Here is a 25,534-nt window from a genome sequence, read left to right on the forward strand (position 1 = left end):
TATATGAAGATAATGCAGCATGTGTTGCTCAAACAAAGGACGGATATATTAAAACGATAGAACGAAGCATATTCATCCGAAGTTCTTCTCATACACTCAAGAGCTCGAGAAGAAGAAAGAGATTGAAGTAAGATATGTCCGATCATGCGACAATACAGCCGACCTCTACACAAAAGCACTTCCTACTTTGGTATTCAGAAAACATGTCCATAACATTGGAATGCGTCATCAGAATGATCTATGACTGCTCAATCAAGGGGGAGCTTACGTAGTTGTACTCTTTTTACCTTACTATGGTTTTTTCCATTGGGTTTTCCTAGAACGACACTGGTCTCCAAGGGGGAGTGTTGTAAACGTGAAGATGTCAACAAAAGCTGCACCGATCATTGAAATAATAGTGTGAAAGAAAATTGAGTGGAGCCCACTGTCACTATTTACACAGTAACTTCCACTTTTTAAATTCTATATAAACAATAACGATCGTTTGTAACACACCATTCTTCTCCTGCAATAACACATCTTCTCTTCTTATCAGTGTTATCTTCTTCGTACGGGTATAAAATTTTGCTTTATATAAATTTATGCGATATAATAAAATTCCAGTTCTTTTTATAACACTTAAAACATATTTACAATTATTTACAACTTACAAAAGGTTTTTGTTAATATCCGTTCAAACCAAGGGTTAGTTATCCGTATGACACTAGTAGATGAGAGTTTCTAAATTACCACATAATGTTAATGACTATTAGTGCTCTAAAGAACAAGAAACTCGTGAAATTGATTTCATTCTCATTTTTAGTAATATAATGAAAGCAAAGGCCAAAGAGAGAGAACCTCTTCCTCTCTGCAAAATATCTTTTTAATCTGAAAAATCATTTTTTTGGTATTAGAGAGGTTCACCAGATGGATCATATTCACTTCTACTTCAAGAGACCTCTTTCTTGGAAAAGCTCAAACATCGCCGCACCAATCTTAGCCGGTGACTCAACCACCTTGACTCCAGCGTCTCTTAGGCTCTTTATCTTGTCTTGAGCCGTTCCCTTACCACCAGAGACAATGGCTTCATCGGATCCAAAGAGAAAAAATACAAGATTTAGTACCGGGAGTGAGAAGGTTGTGTATTAATGAAAGAGCCGAGTTAAAAGTTCATTTACCTCCAGCGTGACCCATTCGACGACCAGGTGGTGCAGTGAGTCCAGCAATGAAAGCAACCACAGGCTTATCTGTGCCGCTTTCCTGTTTGATTGACAAACATTTATGTTTTCTTTTCATCTAGAAATGGAAACGCTTGTTTCTTTAAAAAAAAAGATGCATTGAGGTTACCTTTATCAAAGCAGCTGCATCTTCTTCTGCAGTACCACCGATTTCTCCAATGAGAACGATACCTGAAAATAAGTCAATCCTTTATTAGTTGCAAAAATAAAGCTGAAGTCTTTCAATAATCTACAAAACAGAGCTTAGATTGGTGAATCACCAAGTGAAAATATCAATATTCACAACACTTTACTAAAGAACAAGTATTCTTGGGATATAAGGTAAGTATTGGTTATCTACTACATATTAATGGTAAGTGAGTCAAATGAAAAAAAAAATGAATTAAAGATCGATTATGGAAACCGAGAGACCTTCTGTTTGAGGGTCAACAAAGAACTTCTCCAAGCAGTCAACAAAATTTGTGCCGTTAAAAGGATCCCCACCAATTCCTACACACGTAGATTGTCCCAGTCCTACTGCACTAGTTTGGAAAACCTACATGAAAGATAGCCAGAAAGCAACCATTATCAAGCAGTTCTTCCAGCAAAATCATCATACAACTTCAGAAAGTGACATCCACAAAAGCTTAATCTAACAATCCAAAAGGACTAAAGGAGTATCATTTCTCTGGTGAAAAGGTAATAGTATCAAATAATTTAATTTCTCACTAAGCCCTAGACGAAAGCTAAAGGTCAGAGTATAAATGAAAAAAAGACAAAGAGAGAGCCTTACAGCTTCATATGTTAATGTACCAGACCGAGAGACAATCCCTATCTTCCCCGGCTTGTGGATGTACCCCGGCATGATCCCAATCTTGCATTCGCCAGGTTTGATAATCCCAGGGCAGTTAGGACCAATCAGCCTAGTTTTAGTCTGACTGTTAAGAGCAGCCTTTACACGAACCTACGTTAAAAAATTCTGATAGAATCATTAAACCCCACTAATGTACAAACCTATCGAACAATCATCAGTAACCCGTAACCGCTCTTATTCATTACCATGTCATGTTGAGGAATCCCTTCAGTAATGCAGACAACGAGATCCAACTCAGCAGCCACACCTTCCATGATCGCAGCAGCAGCGAAAGGCGCGGGCACATAGATCACAGAAGCATTGGCTTTAGTCTCAGCCTTAGCTTCAGCAACGGTATTGAAAACAGGAAGACCCAAATGCTCTGTTCCACCCTTCTTCGGTGTCACTCCCGCTACCTATATATACATCGAATCGAACAACACAAACTTAAAATCATCTCCTCCACTAGCTTTTAAAAACCAAACCCTCGACACAGAATGATGCAATCAATCAGATTCCAAGTCAATTTGGGATATAAAACAGTAAAGACTCCAACTTTATGGTCTATCCAGCAGAAACGAGAATAGCTCCGATCAATGTAAGTTCGTACAAGCAAACCCTCATCACCAAGTGATGCAATACCACGGAGACAAAAACAGTAAAGACTCGAACTTTATGGTCTCTACAGTAGAAACGAGAATAGCTCCGATCAAATGTAAGCTCGTAGTCATCACAGAATGATGCAATCAATCAGATTCCAAGTTAATTAGAGGAGACGAAAACAGTAAAAGACTCGTGCTCTAAGCTCGTAGAGTTCAATAGGCAATTTTCTCAAAAAAAATGCGATTATACCATTTTGGTGCCGTATTCAATGGCTTGTTCGGTGTGGAAAGTCCCGTTCTTTCCGGTTATACCCTGGCAGATGACGCGGGTGTTTTTGTCGACGAAGACGGCGGCGGGAGGCGGAGGGGTTGTTCCGAAGGAGCGAGACTTTGTCAGCGAAGTGAGAGAGGAGCATGATGGGTATAGCTCTGAGCTGGATACGGAAGAGCGGAGTTTGGAAGGGAGAGATCCGAGAAGTCTCGTGACTTGCCTAGACATGGCTTTTACGACGATCGGAATCTCGTGCTGAAGAACCCACCCTATGAATCGAAGCTTGAAAGGAGGAGTTTTCAGCCGATCTTCGTTTGTGGGCTTTATGGAATGGGTCCATTTATGGAAAAGCCCATTTAGTTTTGAAAGCCCATATATTGGAAAGTATTTACGTTCTTGTCTTACTTCTTTTTTGGTTTCTATCTAATTTAACTAGTGTTTTGATTTTGATTAATTTTGGAAATTAATAACCAAAATTTAGGTGATTTTTTTTTACTTTCATAAAAAAAAAAAAATTTAATTTAACATTTGGTTTATATGCCTTAAGAACCTCATATTCATTTTTTTAACAAAACAGCAACAATTGGATAAAACATTATGCCATTTTACAACGCCATGATTGATGATCCTCTCAGCCTTAAACTTATATTCCTATGAATGGATAACATCACAAAAAGTTCAAACTCTTTTTATTGCCCACCAAACAAAGATTTTGTCCGCTTTCATTCAATTTTCAGTAGATATTTTCAACTCAACTTGGAACTTTCTTTTTGCGTCTCAAAATAAATATCTTCCAAGAGAGATAGAAAAATAGTTCACCAATAGATATTTTCAAGGACCTTCCTCCACCGTCCGGAGCAGAGAGAAGAGGATCAAATGACGCCAACTATCCTTACTCCGACGACTCTTCCTCCCTCGACTATTACATGGCCATGTACCACCACACCTCAGAAGCTCACCACCATTAGAACACCACTCAAGCTCAAGTGTAGAGCTACTTCTTCATCATCATCTTCCATCACAGACTTTGATCTTTACGACCTCTTAGGTATCGACCGGGGCTCCGACAAGTCTCAGATCAAAACAGCTTATCGTAACCTGCAGAAACGTTGTCATCCAGACATCGCAGGAGTTCCAGGCCACGACATGGCCATCATACTTAACGAGGCTTACAAGCTTCTCTCTGATCCCATCTCACGCCAAGCCTATGATAAGGTTATAAAATAAATTTTTCTTTAGAAAATAAATATTGACTCCAATATAATTCTTTTACATTAATTAAATAAAAAACTGTATATTTGATTGTTTTTTTTTCTGTGAAAAAACCTTAACCAACATCTAATTTGAAACGAAGGTATATATTGCTTCTTTGATTTTTGAAGTTTTCTTGAAGGTCACGCTAAAATAAATAGGGTTGCTTGTTGCAGGAGCAAGCGAAACTGGAAGAGCTAAGAGGCTACACAGGGAAACCGGTCTACTCGGTTTGGTGTGGACCAGAGACAGAGCAACGAGCTGTGTTTGTGGATGAGGTCAAGTGCGTTGGTTGCTTGAAGTGTGCTTTGTGTGCAGAGAGAACATTTGCTATCGAAACAGCTCACGGGAGAGCTAGGGTTGTCGCTCAATGGGCTGATCCTGAGTCCAAAATCAAAGAAGCCATCGAAGCTTGCCCCATAGACTGCATCTCGTAAGCACATAAACGAATGATACATGTAGTTAATGATCTAGATTTTTCGATCTCTATATGATTAGAGTCTTTATGAGATGTGCAGAATGGTGGAGAGATCTGACCTTGCGCCATTGGAGTTTCTTATGTCAAAGCAACCTCGAGGCAACGTGAGGATAGGGGTTGGAAACACGGTTGGTGAGCGTGTCTCCAACGTGTTTGTTGATGTCAAGAAGTTCCAGCAAAGATACGCAGAAGCCATGAGCAAGACCACAAGAGATAGCTCACAGGTGAGTGTGTCTTTTACATTGTCTTAAGCTGCAACTTTAACTGTCAGATACTAAGTAGCTATGTCTTTTGAGCAGGAGAGTGACTTGCAGAGAGAAGTAAGAATGAGTGCAGTGGAAGCAATCAGGTCTATCTCCAACTGGCTATACTGGAGATCATCACCTTACTCAAAACCACTGAGTCCTGATTCAAACATGAGTCTCACTTTCACCAAACGGAAAAAAGCAGCAGATCCAGACATCAAAAAACTTCAGGATGCTGTTGCAGCAATGAAACAAGCAGAACAGAGCGGTGAAACCAAAGAAAGACGACAACGACCAGCTTCCATGGTTGGAGAAGATTACTGGACTCCATCAAACCTAGCTCTTCCCTCATCCGGAAACACCACTTCAAAGACTACTTCAACTCCGAGAGTGTCTCACAAGAACACACCATCTGAAGAGAACGTTACTAGTAGAAGAGAGTTCAGAAGGCAGAAGAACTTCAAGATACAGAAGTTCCCAATAGGAACAGCAACAGTAGCAGTGTTCCTGGTTCAGTTCCAAGCTAGCTACACAGCCTCTGAGCTCAGTGACCATATAGGTGGCTCGTTGGCTCTGTCTATAGTTAACAGCCCATGGCAGCAGATTTTGTTAGCAGGAGTTACCTGGTACTTCATCGGTGCAATGCTGCTCCAGCTTGTAGAAGCTATCCAATCCAAGCAAGAAGATAAAGAAGCATAGACCTGAGAGATAAATATATGTACAGCATATCCTTTTTAATATTATATGTAACAGTGAAGATATACTATATACAACAAGAAAGTGCTTATTGAATTTTATTCCTGACAATTGTATATTAGAGTCAATAAGCATATATTAGTTGGCATAATCAAAGAAAAACAGAGGCCAAGAAAACTCAATTTTGTGTTTCAAAAAAAGAACATAACAAGAGAAGGTGGACAAGTTTTAGCTCCATCTTCTCCGATCCTCCTCTTCGTTAACCGGTGTATACCAATCCGGACGTTTCTTAGAGTTGCTCAGCCTGTAATTCAGTAGAAGCTCCTCATCACGCAAGGCCCTCGTCGCCACCAAAACCAACGTCTTCAGAACCGGAGCGTCCAAACCGTTGCTACCACCTGTCTTAAACCAAAAGCTTCCGAATCTCTTCATCTTCACCTCTCCAGAATCTCCGAAAGACACATTGGGAACGTAAGGCCGCAGATCTTTCTCCGTCAAGGGGAAGTCATAAGGACATATCATAACGTTTGGGTTGGTTTCTTTCGCCGGGTGGTTAGCTAAGTGACCAAAAGCCAAAGGGTTTCTCCTCTCGAGAACCTCTTTGGCTTTCCCCGAGCCTTGGAGCGGCTTGCTCAACGCTTTCCATAGCCTGTCCGAACCGTTTTCTGATGTTGTTTTGGTGTCGGTTTTGACCGCAGGTGTGTAGGAGCCAGTCCACACTTCTCTAGAGTCTCCACCAAGACCCCAAGGCTGAGCGTTGATCACGGTCCCGTCGTACCTCGTGATGAGATACGCGTTCTGTGAGTCAACCTTAGGGTACCCTGGGATGTACCTGTAGAACGCAGGGGAATAGATGACTCCAGGGTAAAAGGCTAAGACTGTTCCAGCATCCGCTTGGCCTTTGATGAAACAACCTTGACCAGCGTCCTTGTGAGGTATCACTGACGGTTTGATCTCAAGGGTGTAGCCAAGTTGATCCATTAATCTCTGCGAGACTTCAGAGAGTTTCAAAGGCTTTGTCTCGGGAACAACTGTGCTGAAGAAGAATCAGTTAAAGTCTTATGATGAAACAAAGTGACTCAAGTAAACTAAAGCACTTACGAGGCTTATCTGCAGCTGGAGAAGCATTACTCCCACCAACGGCGAAAGTAAGACCGCTTTGACGACGAGGAGGGGTTGCTGTTTGTGATCCGGACTCGTTCTTGGTAACATCAGGAGAAAGGATTCCATCCATCAAAGAGCAGAAGTTTCCAACTTGGTAGTGAATGTTCTCTTGGACTTGTTTCTGCTGCTCAGACAAGGAGGTTTTACCAGCCATCTCAATTATCTCTTCTGCATCCGTCTCCACAGCTTCTCTTCCCAACCGGTTAAAGCTAGCACACAATTGTTTCTCATGAGCTCTAAAAGAAGTGGATGTATTCCACAAGAACTGAAAATTTACAAGAACAACAGCTAGAGCTAAACCAAACAAGATTAACCAACCTTGTATACATAAACAGTTTGTTAATGTCTGCTTCAAATTGAAGTTGCCTTGGGTTCTTAGCAAATGTGGTACTCTTAGCAAGAACTCCAACAGCCTGGAGAAAACGAAACGTAATGAAACAAACTATAAGATCACAGTGGAGAAACATCAAAAATCTCAATCACCACTGCCTAAACTCTTGCTAAAACCCTGCACACCCCTAAGATCTAAAATGATCCTCAGCATGATCAAATGAGAAACTTTACAAGACAAACTTTGAGGTTCTTTTTTTTTTTTTTTTTTGTAAACTAACTTTGAGGTTCTTCTTCAACCTAACTTCGTCTGCCACAAACAGCAAAACATATTGGTTCAAATCGAAATACTAAATCCGAACAAAGGCACAAACTTTCTTCGTACCCAGTATTATAAATCGTACTAGAGAGGGTAAAAACTCGACAAGACCAACACACAGAAGCAAGAGATTCACTAACCTTTTGAAATTTGTTGAAAAGAGACGCCATTTTTCTTTTGTTCTTTATCAACAAACGATTCATTAACCTCGTCTGTTATAAGGATTGCTAGAAAGAGCTGGACAGCATCAGGAATCGGGTCAAAAACCTCTGTTGAGGAAGATGACTGCATCTAGTAACTTGGTAGCACACACCCTCCATGGCTGCATCATGCATCACCATGTCTGGGCCTATTTCTTATTAATGGGCCGAACACATTTGCTTCTGGGCCATTTTAAATAAAAACATTTTAAAAATTACATTCTCTTATCTTAATGCAATAGATATATTCGTTTAAATTTTAAATAAGCCAACAACTTAATCAACTTGTATGATTTTAATCATTATATTATTTTTTTATTTTAGTTTGATTGATTGTTTTTGATAAGCTTTCGATATGATTGAATCACACGTGTAATACACAAACTGTTGAATTAATTTCGACATAATACCTATTTAAATTTAGAGAAATGAAAATTATAAACAAAATTATTTATATTTATGACATGAGTATTCTAGACATGATGAAATGATATTTAAGCCAATGGTGAGAGGCCAGAGTTAATGGCGGAGGTTCGAATTAAAATCAGACATACTGTTAGCCGTTAGGTGTGTAACAGTTTGACATTCATATATTTGTACAGAATTGTTTTGTGTGTCAGACTGTTAACTTACAATTTATTTATTTATCGACATCAACTTACAAATTCTTTATCACCATCCATATACACCTTTTGATACAAAGTAAACATGCGACCTTTATTTATTTATTTATGTAATGTTGTAATCTTTACTGTAAGGCACTATATAAATAAATAGTTGCCCGAAAAAAAATATAGTCATATAAGTATTGCATGTAACAATAGCTCAGGAGTTTTGTTTAGAGTTAGTTTCGTCAGTTTTGAACAACCATTTGATTATTTTGTAAATAGATCTTCCAAATTATCACTACCTAGCTAATTAAAACGTGATTAGATGGCCTAACTAAAACGAAGAGTTATCATTTGGCATTTAATCTACCTTATTGAGAATATAAAACTCATTAACTTCTTCATTAAAAAAAAATCAAACGTGGCGATGTAATGGAGATAAAGTACTAGGCTATTAGCTTAGGTTACCCATAGCCAACTACCTCTCATCTGATCCTTGCCCAAACTAGTTCACAATTCTGGTCAATAACACAATCTAAAACCCTAATCTTATTTTTTCTATTTAAACCTCTAAAAAGATTCGACCCTTGAAACTCTCAAAAAACACAAAGCCATAAACCCAAAAGAAACCCTACATTAAGTGTAAGAAAAGAAAAGTAATAGACACACACGAGAATCAAAGAGCCGCAGGAATATTAAGACACAAACATTTGTCTGCTCACCAAACCAAACCCATCTTCTCCTGAGAGTCTAAAGTTTTTTTTGTCATCCAACACAAGAAATTCATGCAATATTCTTCACCCACTTGCTAACTAACGACCTCTATTTCTATTAATTTCTCTTCATTCTTCCTTTCAAAGATTATCATTCTCTTCTTTTGTTTTATTTTGTCACAATGAATACCAATTCTTCTTACAATTTCACCTTCAATAATGTTTTATTCTCTTCTTCTTCCTCCACCAGTGACCCTCTGGTTACACGGAGGTTGTTTCTCTTGAAAAATGTTCAAGTTCTCGAGCTCTTAATCGCTCTTTTCGCCTTTGTCGCCATACATTCCTTGCGTCAGAAGAAACACTACGGTCTTCCCGTGTGGCCGTTTCTTGGGATGCTTCCTTCTCTAGCTTTTGCCCTCAAAGGAAACGTATACGAGTGGCTATCAGATGTTCTCTGTCGTCAAAACGGTACGTTTCGTTTCAGAGGCCCCTGGTTAAGCAGCCTCAACAGCACTATAACTTGCGACCTAAGAAACATCGAGCATCTCCTCAAGAACCGTTTCTCTGTCTTCCCTAAAGGCTCTTACTTCCGAGACAACCTTCGAGACCTCCTGGGAGACGGAATCTTCAACGCCGATGACGAGACTTGGCAGAGGCAGAGGAAAACCGCAAGCATCGAGTTTCATTCAGCCAAGTTCAGACAACTAACCACAAGCTCGTTGTATGAGCTCGTGCACAAGAGGCTCTTGCCTGCTCTCGAAACTTCGGTTAAAACCTCTTCTCCTATTGATCTACAAGACGTGTTGCTGAGGCTAACGTTTGATAACGTATGCATGATTGCCTTTGGAGTCGATCCAGGCTGTCTCGGTCCTGATCAACCGGTTATACCCTTTGCCAAAGCCTTTGAGGACGCGACAGAAGCTGCAGTTTGTAGATTCGTCATGCCTACTTGCGTGTGGAAGCTCATGAGGTATCTTAATATAGGAACAGAGAAGATGCTGAAGGAGTCTATAAAAGGTGTTGATGATTTTGCTGATGAAGTTATCAGGACGAGGAAGAAAGAACTATCTCTTGAGGGTGAAACCACAAAGAGATCGGATCTGTTAACTGTGTTTATGGGTCTGAGAGATGAGAAGGGAGATTGTTTTTCAGATAAGTTTCTTCGTGATATATGTGTGAACTTCATACTTGCTGGGAGAGATACTTCTTCTGTTGCTCTGAGTTGGTTCTCCTGGTTGCTAGAGAAGAATCCAGAGGTGGAAGAGAAGATCATGTTGGAGATGTGTAAGATTTTGAGGCAGAGAGATGAGGATGGAAATGCAGTGAAGATAGATTATGCTCCTGTTTTCAGACCAGAAGAGATCAAGAAGATGGATTATCTACAAGCTGCTTTGTCTGAAGCTCTTAGATTATACCCTTCAGTTCCTGTTGATCACAAAGAGGTAACATTTTGACTAAATTTTTCCTTGCCAATTTTCAATTATTTGCTTACTAAGAAAGCCAGTTTTGATATAAAAATTGAAAACAATAAAACTGATTGCTTGTTTAATTAATTTTTCCGTTTACACTATAGACCAAAAAAATATATTAAAAAACTTAAAAATCATATTTCTGTTTGGTTTCTTATAGGTTACCTAATCAGTAACGAGATAGAGTTATGAAAATTCTTGGGAAGAAAGCTAATTAATACGTAGGTATCTTAAAAGTCGTTTTCAAGAAATAAATAAACTACATGTTTGACTTCTTGGTAACACATAAGAATGTTATGTTCTGCTCTTTCACCCATGAAACCCAACCACTAACTCACTCATATTCCATTCGTTTCAAATTATGTCTTTTAAGAATTTTTGACTCATATTAAAATGTCTAGTTTTATTTTTATTTAACTATTACAAATTTATAACATTTATTTTTTCAATTTAATTAGAAGTAAAAATTTAAATTAATGTAAAATTTGCACTAAAAAAAAATATGTTTCCTAAAGGAAATTTTATTCTACAACAACATTTAATTTGAAACATAGCTATAGTGAATACTTATTACGTTTCCATGATGTTAAACCTGTCACCTTGTTGTTAACCCATTATTGTTATTCAGGTCCAAGAAGATGATGTATTTCCGGATGGAACAGTATTGAAGAGAGGAGAGAAAGTTATATACGCCATCTACGCAATGGGCCGTATGGAAGCAATTTGGGGAAAAGACTGTCGTGAGTTTAGGCCAGAGAGGTGGCTAAGAGACGGACGGTTTATGAGTGAGTCGGCCTATAAATTCACTGCTTTCAACGGCGGTCCACGTCTTTGTTTAGGCAAAGATTTTGCTTATTATCAGATGAAATCTACCGCTGCTGCAATAGTTTACCGGTACAAGGTGAAAGTGGTGGAGGGTCACAAAGTGGAACCAAAGCTAGCTCTTACCATGTACATGAAACATGGTTTGGCGGTGAATTTGATCAACAGGAGTGACTCCGAGGTTGATCGGTACTATGCCAAATCTATTGATGATTAAGATGGTGATCATAAGAAGATTGTTACTTATTTTTGGATCATTCGAAGTTTTTCTGCTTTTCTAAAATTTGGTTAGTCGATGATGTGTGTTGTTTATAATGGATTCATGGGGTTAATATGGTTGGTCATATTTAAACCTTTTTATTGTTAGGGAAAACAGTTGGTGCATGTGGCTTGTAATATCATAATAAGGTTTACTCCTATGTAAACTGAATGACTCTTTCTGTTTCATTCACTTTATTTGTTTAATAAGTAGTATTGCTTTACTTGATCTCTGCGAGCCACTGTTCTCACAGTTTAAACGTACTGGTTAAGGTATTGTCTCACAGTTAGGCCAACAACATACAGCAAAGAGAAAAGAAAAGAGTGTTTTGATGAGTGTTTCACATAGTGTGACTCAGATTAAGCCATAAACTTTGAAGTTTCTTAAAAGTATGAAAGATATATTCAAAATTAACCAAAATAGCCTAACAAAATTAATCAAAATAATCAATTAGTTTTTAGAAAAATAAACTGAAATCTAATCAAAACTTCGAAAATTTAGTTATTTTCGGATAACATTATAAAAACCAAAATTAACCAAACCGAGTGGAATTGTTGTCTAACCGAAACAACCGAAACTGAAAATATCTGACCCGAATAAACCAAATATCCGAAACCGTAGGGCTTATGATGAGAATAGCTTTTACATATTGGGACATTCATACCAAGTCATAACATGTCTCCAAATAACTTTGAAATCATCACGTTGCAACAAAGTTTGCATGTATCTTTATCACCGCCTCTACGATATTGAAGAAGAAACCAAATAGTCATGAACAGCTCAAAAGTGACATTGCATGGAATACAATAAACAGATTGATTCAAACAGCAAAGCTAGTGTTCAATAGTGAAACAGGATGCGTATAAACCTCAGTTCAGTACTCGGGATACGTGGAACCATGTAAGAATCATAGGTGAAAAGGTGTCTTGGCACAAAGGAATTTGGTTTGGTCATGCCACTCCAAAATTCAGATTTTGCACTTAGGTTGCTATACGTAACCGACTTACCACAGGAGACCGGATGATTGCTTGGAACACAAGTATTGATGGTAACTGTGTGCTATGTAATCAACATTTGGAGACTCGAAATCACATTTTCTTTGAGTGTAGTTACACTTCACTCTTATGGCATAAGTTGATGAATGGGGATCATGGAGAATAGCTATACGGAGGAGTGGAGTGCCATTCTGGCTTTTATGTCTCAGCTAAAACTCTCGCGGGTTGAGAGTTTCCTAGCTCGTTACGTTTTCCAGTTGGCAGTGTACGTAATTTGGCGAGAGAGAAATTCAAAAAATTATGGGGAGAATCCTCGGCCTCTAGAGAACCTCTTTAGAACAATAGACAAGATGATCAAGAACAGAGTTATGTCTCTAAGGACTCAAGACAAGAGACTGAAGAGAGTCTTTCAAGTCTGGATTGCATATGTAGGAACTTAAGCTGTTCTTTTTTCATCCGTTTGAAAAAGTAAAAAACAAAGTAGCAACTGATGTAACAATGTGTATTTTCTTTTGAATCAAATTTAACATTTTATTCAAAAAAAATAAAAATAAAAAAAATAAACAGAGCTTGAATCAAAGAAAACTTTTAAAAGATGCATGTTATATATAGAATGGAACAACAGACTTAAGGAGTTTTTAACTTAAATCTACTATGTAGACTGAATGACTCTTTTTACTTTATTTGTTTTGTCAAGTATTGCTTTACATGTTGATTTCTGCGAGCCACACTGTTCCCATGGGTTAGCTAGCTAAACGTACCGGTTAAGGTATTGTCTCACAGTTAGGCCAACAACATACGGCAAAGAGAAAAGAAAGAGCGTTTTGATGAGTTGTTTAACATAGTGTGTGACTCAGCTTTTAAGCCATAAACGTTGAAGTTTGAACCCCAACTGTCTTAAAAGCATGAAAAATGTCCGGAGGAATATGGCAAAGAACTAGTTTCATCATTACTTTTATAAAATAAAAAAGCTCTGTATCCCTTTATTCCTTTTGCTTTTCCCTCGGTATCATTCTTTTGCTTTTCTCAATAATTTTCCCATTATTATTTACACAAACTTATATTCTTCACACTAGTGATCGTATTTACACTAACAACACACACACACACAAGCCTATCATGGAGTTTGATTACGAGAAGCTTGTTTCCGCCACCGATGGATTCTCCCCCTCGCGTCTCATCGGCAAAGGAAGCCACGGCTACGTCTACGAAGGCCTACTTCACGAAGAACATAACAAACGACACAGAGTCGTTGCGATCAAGACACCATCCTTGTTATCATCTCGATCACAACCATCCTCTCTTATTACAAAAACAGAACAAATGAAGAAGCTAGAAGACGAGATCAGCGTCATGTCGTCTCTCCCTTATAACCCACACGTCTTGACCTTCCTAGGCCACGCCGAGAAAAGGCTCATGGTCGTCGAGTTCATGCCAAACGGATCATTACACCAGCTACTCCACGTGTCCTCCGCTACTACCTCTCCTCCCACGTGGCTCAAACGCATCGAGATCGCTCTCAAGATCGCACGTGCGGTTCACTTCCTTCACGAGCAAGACATCCTCCACCGTGACATCAAATCGGATAACATCTTATTCGACTCCAACTGGGAGCCGAAGCTCGCTGACTTCGGACTCGCCGTGGACTTAGCCGATAAGAAAGTGCCGACGCCGGCGGGAACCATCGGGTACCTTGATCCGTGTTACACGTCGCCGGAGAATCTTAGCGCCAAGACCGACGTTTACAGCTACGGCGTGGTTTTGCTGGAGATCGTTAGCTGTAGAAAAGCGATCGATGTCTCTCGATCTCCGGCTTCGATTGTAGACTGGGCGGTTCCGTTGATCGAAGAGGGGGAGATCGGAGAAATCTGCGGCGGCGGCAGCGGAGGAAGAGGATCGGGTGTTTTCATGGAAGCGAATCTTCGGTTGCTAAGGATGGCGGCGCGTTGCGTGTCCTCCGACGTGGAGTCACGGCCGTCTTCCGGGGAGATCGCGGCGGAGATGGTGGCGTGTTTGACTGAACCTGTGAGGAGTTTGCCGTTATGGGTGAGCTTCTTTCGCGGGGTTGTTAAGCTGAAACGCAGGAAAAAACGGTTGAGAGAGAGGATGACGTGGCCGGGTCAAACTTGTCGCGTTAGGTGAGCTGTTAAAGACGAGGCGGGTCAAATATCGGGCCGGGTCTGGGCCTGAGAGGATGATTACAGAAACAACCATCCAAACAGAAGAAGATTTGATGGTGAAGCACAGAATATTATAACAAAGCATATTATTTGGCCTTTTGCGTTTTAACCTGAAGAAGATTAAACATATATTACTCGCATATCATATGTTATCTACTTATCTGCAGTTTTGAATTAACTTTCATAATTGAGTAAAAACCATTGTAATAGAACCAGGCTTAATCTTTTGATTACAAGAACAGTTTATTAAGTTCGAACTCTATTTAAAGTTTGGTGTACCAAAACATTTCTAGTATAATATACAAACATATAGTTTCTATGCTCAAGAGTCTCAACAAGGTGGTCCTGATAAGTGATTTATCAGTGACGACAAAACTAACCTCCCAACTTGAGAAACTACAATCAATCGTCTAAAGCCTAAAGATCTTCTCAGCTCTCGAACCAATCTCAGAACTTCAACATCTGAAAAACCATCAATGCAATAAACCAGAGGTTGCTTGTAGCCATTTCCAAAGTCGACTACCATACAGTATTCACTTTGTCAATGTTTACAGAGAGAGAGAGAGAGATAAAACTCCCTAATCCATGTCTATTATATATGTTCTTTGTAGTTCCATGTACACTACACTGAAGATAAAGAGTATAAGCACAAGAGAAGTTTCTCACACCAAGCTTTTGCATAATCTCATCAGGACCGCCTTGCCATCGCTCTAGGCGGTTCAGTTATGCATCAAAAGCCTGTCGCACGACAACAATACATTTTCTCGCAACTGAAAGTCAGTACAAAAACAACAGGCGACTTAATTCAAATACCAAGAAGCTAACCGCTCGACTATCTGCTGATAAAAATATGTAATCTCTCTGGTGAATGCCCTTAGAAAATAAATTTCTCTATACTGCTACTACTTAATAACCTCAAAACAGTTGATTCTGTCAAAGACCAAAGATTAAACATGAAATGCAGAATCCCTTTCTACTGTTATGTTCTGGAGCATAATTCTTGCTGTTCATCATGAAACATATGATGAGATAGGTCCCTGACTCTCAATCTATTTCTTAATTTAAGAGGGGGATCCACAGAGACATCATCCATTGAGCAAAATAAGCACTGAATCATGGATTTGCTAAAGAAGAGGCTATCTGCATATGTATGCTTATGTTTATCTTGACCATATCTATTGATTAGGGAAAAGTACAAAATGTAACACTGGAAGATAGGGATCGAAACACGGGGACAATTTTCAGAGAATAAACAAGACTCATCAGCGCCACAAACACATAAACACCACTTTTGTTCAAAACAAAAATGTTATTATCCTATCGAGGAAAGCCTAAAGAAATAGCACATTTATTTGAGACCGTCAAGCAAGCTTGTTCATGACAATTAAACACGACAGACGTGTCAGGCAGCTGCAAGCACATGTTTAGTACTAGTAAAACAAAGCTAAGAAGGCTGTTGTTTTGAACATACTGACATAAGATTAGATGGGTGTCTCAAGCCTAGCGAGGAATCACATAAGCTCACATCCATGTAACTCAAAACCCATCCCAAGTTGCCAACATAATTTGAAACTATGCAAAAGTAAACAAAAAAATAACACTCTTTATTTCAATCTTCTAAAATCTTGCATAAAACTGAAAAACAAATGACTAAGAAATCAACTGGTAGAAAATACTTCTTCAAACCATAATTATGCAGCAAAACCTCATTATGTCAGTAACACACACACAAGACTTGAGTGAGATGACTGACATATATTCAGACAAACAAATAAAAACCAGTACCTCACAAGTCTTCTACATAATTCTTCAGATCAGCAGTGCACAAATAGCAATATGGAGATTCTTGTAACATGGACTGACTAGACTCAAAACTGCTTAGAAACACATGCTTCTCGTTCCTGCTAAAAATACGAGGCATCGAGACATTGCTTATGTCCACAAGAAAAATGCATGAGAACAAAAATTTTCAAGAAACAATACGGAAATTTTGAAGGGAACTTCTCCAGGGTGAAGAAGTAGTTATAGGGACGTCTAAAACAAAAAGCAGCTGTGCCACATACATGGACCTAAAGGGACACTACTCATTCAAACAACAAGATACAGCCTAAGCAACAGGTCTCTCTAGTATGGGAACCAAGGGATCAAATTCAGGCTTGCACTGAAAATCCTTGAATATGATTTCTCCGAGACCAGCAAATGTTAATTACGAAAGACTCACTACAGAGCTTAGAAATTGAAACATAAAAACTCTAATTTGATTATGAAGTTCGAAATTCATTTAACCAGTTAAAGCTTTGTGCAAATTGGCATACTTACAGGAACTGAGAAGCGGACCAATTAAAAGAAAACTATACTTTGAAGAATATTGATCTCCCAGATACATTTGTCAGGAAAAAATACAATATACAGAATCCTGACAAAAGTCGGCAGTAGTTTTGATGCCTCTGGAAGTGGATATATCCGAAAAAGTCCTCCATGGAAGAGAAAGTAGTATAACTGTTTGATGACAACACTGACTTAACTTTAGAATTTAGAAACTCAAACCTAGAGGATTAGCCTTGTTAATGAGACATTAGCCGCTTCTTTATCCTTGATACTAACAGGAGCAGACAGGAGCAGGCCAACGAATTTCTACCTTCACTTCAAGCTGGCCGCCAACAATTCCCGGCAGGCAGGTCTGGCCGAGACGGTAGCATCTGGGGAGCAGCATGACCTTAAATAGGTAATTTAAAATGGTAAGGCAAGCATAAATTTTCTGAGAGTCTACAATCAGAGGTATTGGCTGAGATAGTCTCACCTGGAATTGCCGGGATAGATTGTAAGTTACTAGCAGAAGAAGGTTGATAGCTCATTGTCACTGAAGGTGGACGTTCTGGAGGCGGCCGAAAGAAATCTAGTGAATTGCATAAAAGACAATCAATCATAAGGATAGCCATGACACAAACATATAAGCTGGACTACTTATAATAAACAAATGCATCACAATGCTCAAAAGCAATCATGTAAGTTAATAAACCTCAACAATTAAAGAGGGTTTGTAAGGATTGAAGTATCTACATACTGTCTGTGACTCTAGGAAGGCCTGGATGTGAATGTCTTCCACGTATCCAGGCACCACTCTGGTTTTCTGCACTACGCCCACTTGAAGACATCCGCCATGGTTCCTCATCTCTATATCGCCGTCCGTCATCACGTTGAGGTGGGAAAGAGTAAGGATGAGTGTAGGTATGCGGGGATTGAGATTGAACATGGCTTGGATACGGAAAATGACCGGACGGTGCTAAAGGCGGATTCCTAACCATAGGTCTTTGGGAGAGAGTGGTGTTCGGCTGAAACCGTTGGTTCTGTGAAGAAGCTTCAGGATTAAAATTATATGACTGCTGCACATGACTTCCACGTGAAGAACTTCCAAGCCCTTGGACAATTTGATCGCCCTGCATATAATGCCCAGGAATTTAAACATAAAAGAGGAAACATTGGGAACTATGACTAACATCAAACTGAATAAATCAACGAACTTACAGTGAAAATGCTACAGCGGTCTTGCTGCATAGATCCTGGGTATGTTTGATGCGATAATGGATATGCTGGAGGAGGAAATCCTAATTGCGGTGGTAATTGATGATGGCTCGCTATGGATGGTTGAGTTGGTAAAGCTATAGATTGTGCAGGCGGTGGAGGTGGGGGTGGAGGTGAAGGTGGAGGTGTAAGGGGCGGTGGTGGTGGAGGCTGAGACAAGGGTGAAGGAAGAGGTGGGATCTGCGCTGTGGGAAGTGGTGGTGGAGGCTGAGACAAGGGTGAAGAAAGAGGTGGGGTCTGCGCTGTGGGAGGTGGTGGTGGCAGCAACGGAGGCGGAGATGAAGGCGGAGGAGGTGGAGACGGAGGTGGTGGAGAAGGGGGCAGAGGAGGGGGAGATGGAGGTGATTCGTGAGGTAGCGGAGGAGAATCCTCTGAAAGAGGAGGCACCCCAGTTGACTTTTCCGCAACTGGTTCACTAACATCCAGTGACTGCTCCTTTGTCTCATTCTCACAGATAGCGGAAGGTGCTACATCTTTCCCCTCACCAGATACATCTGCCATTTCAAGATCACGATCTACATCCTCCAAAACTCGATGGTGTCTATCACTTGAAGTATCACGCATTTCCAAGTCATCTAAAGCATTGAAAGGTTCCCCAGAAGATGTGTTTTTTGCTTTTTGTGATGTTAGAAGCTCGTCATCTTCTTCATCATCTTCGAAGTTATGAGAAGAGAAAAACCCAGGCAGCTGAATAGTTGCATTGCTGCAGAAAAAACAATGGCAAATAGATCTATAAGATACAACAGAATGACACCAAACTCATTATTGACCTTGCATGTTCATTTGTCATCAGCAAGATATATATAGACCAGCGGGTAAACTAAGACAAGCGATTAGTATACCTGCCATACTCATCAACATGCATCCCTTCCATTTCTCTGATAGGATCATCTACAGAACGCTCAGATCTAGAAGGACGTCGCAGGGAAATCCCAATAGTTCCATCATCGCCAGAAGCTCCAATATCATCAATATAACGACGCAGAAGAGATTCAGGGAAAATTTTCCTATCAAGCCACAACCTCAGAACCTAAAAAAAAGGCGAGGAGGTCACTAAATCCATCCAACGAAAATACAAGGTTAACCTCGAACGAGTAAATAGAAAAAGTACCTTCAGACATTTACGACGATTGTCACGAGCATCGAGCCCTGAAGGAGCAGCAGCACCTAAAAGACGTGGCAAAGCAGCTTGCACAGTAGGAACGTATGAAGCACCAGCAATACCTACAAATAGATTTCACAAGCTTCAGAAATTAATTAACGTTTTTAAGTAAAGATAGATAATGATAATAAAAATAATAGAATGCAGTCAAAAACAATAAACAATACATTCCAAATACTATAAGCATTTCAGGGAAATGAAAATCTGAGAACAGGTGTTGTATCCATTCAAGAGAAAAGTTAAACCTTTTTGGTTGTGCGAACACTGGGTGATAGAGTCAACGAGAAAGAACAAGTCCACTTTACGATGCAATTGAGGTTCACTTTCCAACTTTCGTATGAGAAGTTCCACCACCTAGATATAAACACGAACAAATAGTTTTGTTAAAGCAGTTTACGTAGCAAGCTAAACATTAAGCCGAGAGAAGTGCAACTCTAAATTGATTTTCTATGTGCAGCCTCACACTAAGTTTGTTGACAACCTTAAGACAGAACATAACTAACTGAACGTCTTACCTCACTAGCAATCCCATACTTGGCACAATCAATTGCTAGGCGTGTTGCACGTCCAATACTTTCCTTAGTTCTTGATAAGGTCTCTATCATCCCCTCAAAAGCATCTCGGGAAACAGCCGCCTCAGTACCACCACTAAGTGAACCTCCAGCTGACTTATGCCCTGAACTAAGTCTTCTCTCTTCATCAACATCAGCCTCATTTTGATTTCTTGATGAGGACTGATGCCCATGATTTGACGGAGAAGAATCCTGTTGATGTCCTTCAACAACTAAAGGCATTGCGATGGCAGCAGAAGCTGAAGCACTCTGAACCATAAACGGGCTCTGGCTCCTCATCTGTGTATCACTGATGCTCATGAAACTAGGGTTCAAATTCCCAAAAACTGAATTTTGTGAATGTGCTAGTTTTCTTTTGGCCTGTGCTGCTGCAATTAGATCCTTCATAGATGAAGCTGCATCTGGGGTCTTCGCACTGGTAAATGGAGCACTCCAATTTTCTCGGTTGCCATCAGGCCTGTATAAGAAAAAAAATTATAAGCAACAAACGACATAAACACAAAAAAAATTGCAGAGATAATGTGACATACATCACAGCAGACAAGTCCTCAGAAGTGTCTCTTGGCCTATCTTTAACTGAAGCTGGTTTGTGTCTCTGATCAGCTTGAGACAAAGAAGAGCTTACTTTATCAGATTTCATAACTGCCTCCTTACAAGAATCACTCTGAGGCTTCTTTGCCATCACAACACCAGAAACTTTTACAGATGACTTTGCAGCTTTTTGCTGTGCTGTAACGTGCTTGTTAGATGAACCCAGCTGAGGAGACAGCATAGGAGATTTAACGATCTGCTTGACATCCTTTGGCGGCAACTCACTGATGGGTTTCACTATGGGTAAGCTATTAGCAGATTTCTCCACATTTTCCGATAATACGCGTGAAGCATCCTCGCAATGTTTACGCAGAGGTGCTTTCTTTACTCGAGTACTCTCTGTAGGTCCAGCAGATACCTTAGATTTGGTAGAGGCATTGCCACTTTTGGGACCATCAGTCAATTCTGATGTTTTGGGAACAGCAGCTCGACTTCCATGTAATGGGGTTTTTGGATCTTCATCATCATCTTCGTCGTAGATGCAAACAGCCCTTCGCTTTTTCAGAGACTGTGCAACTGAAGAGGGACGGTCTTTCTGTTCCAGATGACCTTTCCCCACCCTTAAATTTCCTTCACGAGGACTTGCTCCTAAAACAAGGTCATGCTTAATATCTGATCCAGTCCCAATAGGATCAGATTCATCATCAATTTCACACTTAACGCTGCCATTTTTACCTTCAGTTCGCGGTTTTTTAGCAGCAGGCGAGCTTTCATCTAGTCTTGGTGCAGGCTTCCTTAGTTCACTTTCAAGCCTTCTTTTCTTGCCTGGAACTCCACTCTTAACACCAGGTGAATTTTCGTGCTTACCTCCGGAAAATTTGGTACTAGATTTCTCTGTCAACGGACCTTTTGACATTTTGGAATCAGATTTACCACTAGTAGGCACATGTGAGTTACTGCTTTTGTCTCTATGAATTGTATCACCTTTTTTGTCCGAGCCACCAGCTACCTTCTTTGTTCTCGCCAGATTCTTCTGACCATTAGTGCAACCATCACCGCCAGTTCCTTTATCAAAATCTTCTTCCTTTATTTTAGGGTCATATGAACTATGCGTCAGTGACTCGCTACCCGGGGATGAATCCTTCTTCACAGTCTCAGCGTTTGTCTCTTCACCATTGTTCTTATCTAATTTAGGGACTATATGACCTGTTCCATCCAATGTCTCAGCCTTTGTCAAACCAGGCTCCGCTGTATCGAGAGGATCCAATGACTTGCGGTTCTGCAACTCTTCAAAAGCGGTGCAAATTTCCGTGACGGCTTGCGCAAAATACTTGAGTGTTTTACCTTGACATCTTGCTAATAGTTTGCTCTTTGCCTCATTAGTGAAGGCTTGGATATCAGGCGGTGCAACAAAAGCTCTGCAGTAAAGGAACATAGCTTAGGTCAGTCAATCAACTACACAAAGGACAAAATCAACTCCAAAGATATACTAAGCCAAAAAAACACAAAACCAATTAGGGTAAGAGAACACCTGATAACCGAGATCTACTGCCTAATTCTAGCATATTGAGAAGGTACGCGAATTCCAGGATAACAAGGATAAAAGATCTGTCTACATATATATGAAGAGAGAGAGAGAGAGAGTTGCTTACATTTCCTGAGTTCCAAAGAACTTAACAAAGTACTTCTTCGGGTCAGGCGCACGATCCCATTCTTCAGGCCGGCTAATCTGGAAAATCAAAACCAAAATTCTTCACCAGACAGAACTCAAAAGACTACCTTTAGTAACATATTTGCATAATTCAACCGTAGAATCTGACCGAGTAAATAATCAAACATTTAAAATCCATCTCAGTATCAGGAAGACTAGAATAGTAAGATGCTAAAGAGATGAACAAAAACAATTCTACAAAGCTAATGAGTCCGGTTCGTCAGATGCCAAAGAGATGAAGAAACTATGGAGGTTAAGGGGAGTGAATTAGAGAAGAAAATAGAAAGGTGGGTGGGGCACCTTAGCAGGCCAAGCAGGGAAGCCTTTGACTTTGGCAAGAACGAGATCACCGAGGATCAACTTCCCCTTGGCGTTAGCCTTGCTAGCTCCTCTTTTACGCCCCGGAGCCATAGGCGATTGATTCCTCCTCTATAAACCCTAATTTTTAATCCCAAACCAGAATCGCTGAATCCCAATCCGAGAAACCCAATAAAAGAGACTCTGATTCCACCGGAGGAAGGAAGGAAGGTTCGCTGGTTGAACGGAGACAGCTAGAGGTCACGTGGAGCGCGAACAAGAAGGGCTTTTGATCCAGACAGAGATTTGATTGTTTGAGGCGGTCGCGGGAGGACGGGAGGGGCTTAGGGATGTAATGGATTTTTTTCTGATAACCTATTGGTTACTCTTGTCGGCGTTTTATTCCCCTTCTCCTTTTTTTTTATTTTACATCAAAAGAGAGATCCAATCCAAATCCAACACAATTCTCTTTTATTTTCCTTTTTTTTTTGTTTAATTAATTAATGTTTTGATCTCACTACTCCTAAGTCATAGTATTTAATGTATTTCCTTCACGCTTCCATTTACAAATTATAGATTTAACATCTTGGATAACCAAAACCATACAAAAATAAACAAATACTAGAAACATGAATGATAAGTCTGCTTGAACTTTGAAAAACGAGTAATCAACCAATCATCAAGTGGAAAAACAAATATATCTCTTCCGTTCCAAAATAGAAGATATTTTGGAAAGTTTAAGATGTTTCCAAAATGCTTTGCGTTTTGATATTTTTATATTAGTCTTAATTTTCCCGAAAAATGTGTCACTAATGATATTTTATGGAGTAATTTTCTTATGATTAACTGAATTAGTTTTAGTTTGCATTTTTTATTTTATTTTTTAGAAAAACATGTATGCATTAATTCTTTTCCATTCACCTAAAATATCAAGTATTTTGAAACAGAATATTATCCTCTATATATTAAAAAAAAACATTTTTAAATTGTAACCTAAATTTTAGTCCTGAGGGGTCAACAACATAGATCTTCTCACAACTCTTATTTGAATGGAACTACGTTACTAGAGAAATCACCTAAAATGCTATAAAGAAACATTATACTATATTTATAAGGCAGCATTTACGTAATTATTATGGACATTGACCTCCTACATACGGTTTGTAATTAACTCATTCTAATCGATTTTTTAAAAAATAAATACTATAATCAATTTCAAGTTTTCAAATCGGTTCTACACATGTAGAAACAGCTTTATAAGTAACAGAAATTGTCACCCATGAAATTGCACAAAACCGTAAAAAATATAACTGCAAGTTAAACAATATACACTAAAACTATGTGTTATCCTAACCATTTTGTGTTTTGTATAGACTTTATGTGCTGAGATAAGGTTCTAAACTTTACTCAATGAACATATGATGACACAAGTAGCACTATGTTTAACAGTCATTTCACCCGTTTGTTTCTATCATTCATTACGGATTCAAATCAAGGGATATGTGATGGATCATACGTTTTTTTTTATTTTTGTAGTTTCATGCATTACAAAAGTGACGTATGATGGAGAATGTCATTAACGGTTATTAGCTGAGTTTATTGTATCGTCGGTTTATCAATTCAATTCTGATGTATGGTTTTTCTATATAAACTTGGTATTGTCACTTCTCATATGGAATAAAATATAAATGTAATTTTAATATAGTTAAATTGTTAATGACTTTAAAATGAGAATAAAGTGTTATTCAAGTTTTTAAATATGAAGAATATAAACTGAACATAATATTTAGATATTTTCTATATTCAGTAAATACATTTAATATATCTGCTTGCAAATTTATGAGTTGCTTAACATGGTTATTATATATTTAATATGTTATTGTGCATATTGCCCGATTCTCCTTTCCAATATTTGCAAGTAGTTAGTTTTTTTTAGTCTAGAGCAAGTTTAGTTCTTTTCCACGCAAAATACGTATATAGAAAATATTTATTGTCGTAGCTAGTTAGTATAAAACTGTAAATAAACATTTAATGATTTGATACTGCAAATTCTATTTTATGGTATAATAAATACATTATCTGGTGATAAACCTAAATTACAATATAACTATAAATACATAAATCTAGGGTCTGACTGGTGATCATTCGGCAAAAAGGAAGAACGAATAAAAAAAAAGAATATACGTGAATAAAATAGTAAGAATGAAAATGAATGGTTGTTCTTTCTCAAATTTAAGAAATAATAATTTTGTTCTTTAATTCTCTACAAAAAAAAATGAGAGGGAATTAGAAAAAATATTATTTCTTGTGAATGGTAATTTTTTTAGAAACGTTAGAGAATGCATTATTCCTTGTCGTTCCTTGGTCACCAATCATTACCTCTAATAAATAAAACCGTGTTTTCTGTATAACAAGTATGTTCATTATATAATGCTTTTATACACGTAAAGTAAATAATTTTTTAATAAGAAAAAGAAAACTCAATTTTTAACAAATAACGACCATCAAAATACTAAAATAAAAAATCAAGAAACATTATTTAATATTTCATTTCATGTCTATCTATACTATTTAAGCATGATCTTTTTTAGGATTATGCCCTTGACTTTTCTAATTAATTACAAAATTTTCCATTAACTTTTTCATTGACTTTTCCAATAATAAACATGGTTTTGTCGGTCAAAACAATAAACTAGATTTGTAAGGGTAGTGAGCTTGGGCCTATTAAGGTAAAATAAGATATATGTTTGTTTTGCTTTCTGGTTGAATTGGTTTTTGCGATCCAACTTGATCATTTTTGCATGTGATTTTAAAATCAAGTAATAGTGCATCTCATTTTAATTCTTTTCAGCAAATTAAAATATTTGAAAATATAAAATATCGACATTATAATTGTTTCATAATATAAACATTACATATTATATTTTTAATAAAAACTATAACATTTTTTCTGGATATAGTAACTTTATGTTATTAAAATTACACTACAAGAAAACACATACTTAGCGAGGAAATTTAACGAGGAAAA

The 25,534-nt window shown here is 38.6% G+C and overlaps 6 protein-coding genes across 8 annotated transcripts; 3 read left to right on the top strand and 3 right to left on the bottom strand.

Moving 5' to 3' along the window:
• Positions 1–762: 762 nt before the first annotated feature.
• LOC106303578 (succinyl-CoA ligase [ADP-forming] subunit alpha-2, mitochondrial) lies at positions 763–3,205 on the bottom strand. The gene is made up of 7 exons (XM_013739851.1): positions 2,902–3,205; positions 2,256–2,465; positions 1,990–2,160; positions 1,629–1,752; positions 1,327–1,388; positions 1,158–1,239; positions 763–1,063 (listed from the first exon to the last, which is right to left on the bottom strand). The coding sequence occupies exons 1-7, from the start codon at positions 3,148–3,150 to the stop codon at positions 924–926; spliced, it is 1,038 nt and encodes a 345-aa protein (XP_013595305.1). The 5' UTR covers positions 3,151–3,205; the 3' UTR covers positions 763–923.
• Positions 3,206–3,600: 395 nt separating this feature from the next.
• On the top strand, positions 3,601–5,695 carry LOC106306549. The gene is made up of 4 exons (XM_013743206.1): positions 3,601–4,137; positions 4,350–4,606; positions 4,692–4,875; positions 4,951–5,695. Exons 1-4 carry the CDS (start codon positions 3,799–3,801, stop codon positions 5,593–5,595), a joined length of 1,425 nt encoding a protein of 474 aa, XP_013598660.1. The 5' UTR covers positions 3,601–3,798; the 3' UTR covers positions 5,596–5,695.
• On the bottom strand, positions 5,665–7,718 carry LOC106306550. The gene is made up of 4 exons (XM_013743207.1): positions 7,546–7,718; positions 7,075–7,169; positions 6,694–6,965; positions 5,665–6,623 (listed from the first exon to the last, which is right to left on the bottom strand). The coding sequence occupies exons 1-4, from the start codon at positions 7,606–7,608 to the stop codon at positions 5,821–5,823; spliced, it is 1,233 nt and encodes a 410-aa protein (XP_013598661.1). The 5' UTR covers positions 7,609–7,718; the 3' UTR covers positions 5,665–5,820.
• Positions 7,719–8,823: 1,105 nt separating this feature from the next.
• Positions 8,824–11,668, top strand: LOC106304140 (cytochrome P450 86B1). Its single transcript, XM_013740539.1, has 2 exons — positions 8,824–10,368; positions 11,024–11,668. Exons 1-2 carry the CDS (start codon positions 9,109–9,111, stop codon positions 11,432–11,434), a joined length of 1,671 nt encoding a protein of 556 aa, XP_013595993.1. The 5' UTR covers positions 8,824–9,108; the 3' UTR covers positions 11,435–11,668.
• Positions 11,669–13,400: 1,732 nt separating this feature from the next.
• Positions 13,401–14,968, top strand: LOC106303846 (serine/threonine-protein kinase-like protein At5g23170). Its single transcript, XM_013740187.1, has one exon. It carries the CDS (start codon positions 13,591–13,593, stop codon positions 14,611–14,613), a length of 1,023 nt encoding a protein of 340 aa, XP_013595641.1. The 5' UTR covers positions 13,401–13,590; the 3' UTR covers positions 14,614–14,968.
• Positions 14,969–15,241: 273 nt separating this feature from the next.
• On the bottom strand, positions 15,242–22,888 carry LOC106306004 (ENHANCER OF AG-4 protein 2). 3 transcript variants are annotated; one of them, XR_001263100.1, is made up of 12 exons: positions 22,510–22,887; positions 22,151–22,227; positions 20,498–21,916; positions 19,911–20,424; positions 19,641–19,749; positions 19,345–19,457; positions 19,076–19,263; positions 18,177–18,936; positions 17,716–18,088; positions 17,452–17,547; positions 16,437–17,367; positions 15,242–15,421 (listed from the first exon to the last, which is right to left on the bottom strand). XR_001263100.1 is itself a non-coding variant. In XM_013742450.1 (11 exons), the coding sequence occupies exons 1-11, from the start codon at positions 22,618–22,620 to the stop codon at positions 17,297–17,299; spliced, it is 3,831 nt and encodes a 1,276-aa protein (XP_013597904.1). In that variant the 5' UTR covers positions 22,621–22,887; the 3' UTR covers positions 15,242–17,296. The 3 variants fall into 3 exon arrangements, 2 of the variants coding, with proteins under 2 accessions (XP_013597904.1, XP_013597905.1); XM_013742450.1 differs by having other exon boundaries at positions 15,242–17,367; XM_013742451.1 differs by lacking the exon at positions 15,242–15,421 and having other exon boundaries at positions 17,276–17,367; positions 17,712–18,088; positions 22,510–22,888.
• Between the last annotated feature and the right edge of the window lie 2,646 nt (positions 22,889–25,534).

The sequence above is a fragment of the Brassica oleracea genome, chromosome C7 (genome assembly GCF_000695525.1).
Source record: "Brassica oleracea var. oleracea cultivar TO1000 chromosome C7, BOL, whole genome shotgun sequence".
NCBI classification, from domain to species: Eukaryota; Viridiplantae; Streptophyta; class Magnoliopsida; order Brassicales; family Brassicaceae; genus Brassica; species Brassica oleracea.

Bases quoted from the DNA above. Each gene is read 5' to 3' on its own strand.
- LOC106303578 (XM_013739851.1), bottom strand. From the start codon at position 3,150: ATGTCTAGGCAAGTCACGAGACTTCTCGGATCTCTCCCTTCCAAACTC. The intron at 1,753-1,989 runs GTAAGGCTCTCT...TCTTTCATGTAG, and splicing joins GTACATTAACATATGAAGCT to GTTTTCCAAACTAGTGCAGT. The intron at 1,389-1,628 runs GTCTCTCGGTTT...ACTTATTTTCAG, and splicing joins TGTTGACCCTCAAACAGAAG to GTATCGTTCTCATTGGAGAA.
- LOC106306549 (XM_013743206.1), top strand. From the start codon at position 3,799: ATGACGCCAACTATCCTTACTCCGACGACTCTTCCTCCCTCGACTATT. The intron at 4,138-4,349 runs GTTATAAAATAA...TGCTTGTTGCAG, and splicing joins CACGCCAAGCCTATGATAAG to GAGCAAGCGAAACTGGAAGA. The intron at 4,607-4,691 runs GTAAGCACATAA...TGAGATGTGCAG, and splicing joins TGCCCCATAGACTGCATCTC to AATGGTGGAGAGATCTGACC.
- LOC106306550 (XM_013743207.1), bottom strand. From the start codon at position 7,608: ATGAATCGTTTGTTGATAAAGAACAAAAGAAAAATGGCGTCTCTTTTC. The intron at 7,170-7,545 runs GTTAGTGAATCT...CGTTTTCTCCAG, and splicing joins TTTTCAACAAATTTCAAAAG to GCTGTTGGAGTTCTTGCTAA. The intron at 6,624-6,693 runs GTAAGTGCTTTA...TCTTCAGCACAG, and splicing joins TCCAGCTGCAGATAAGCCTC to TTGTTCCCGAGACAAAGCCT.
- LOC106304140 (XM_013740539.1), top strand. From the start codon at position 9,109: ATGAATACCAATTCTTCTTACAATTTCACCTTCAATAATGTTTTATTC. The intron at 10,369-11,023 runs GTAACATTTTGA...ATTGTTATTCAG, and splicing joins TTCCTGTTGATCACAAAGAG to GTCCAAGAAGATGATGTATT.
- LOC106303846 (XM_013740187.1), top strand. From the start codon at position 13,591: ATGGAGTTTGATTACGAGAAGCTTGTTTCCGCCACCGATGGATTCTCC.
- LOC106306004 (XM_013742450.1), bottom strand. From the start codon at position 22,620: ATGGCTCCGGGGCGTAAAAGAGGAGCTAGCAAGGCTAACGCCAAGGGG. The intron at 22,228-22,509 runs GTGCCCCACCCA...TTGATTTTCCAG, and splicing joins TCCCTGCTTGGCCTGCTAAG to ATTAGCCGGCCTGAAGAATG. The intron at 19,458-19,640 runs GTTTAACTTTTC...ATCTATTTGTAG, and splicing joins GTGTTCGCACAACCAAAAAG to GTATTGCTGGTGCTTCATAC.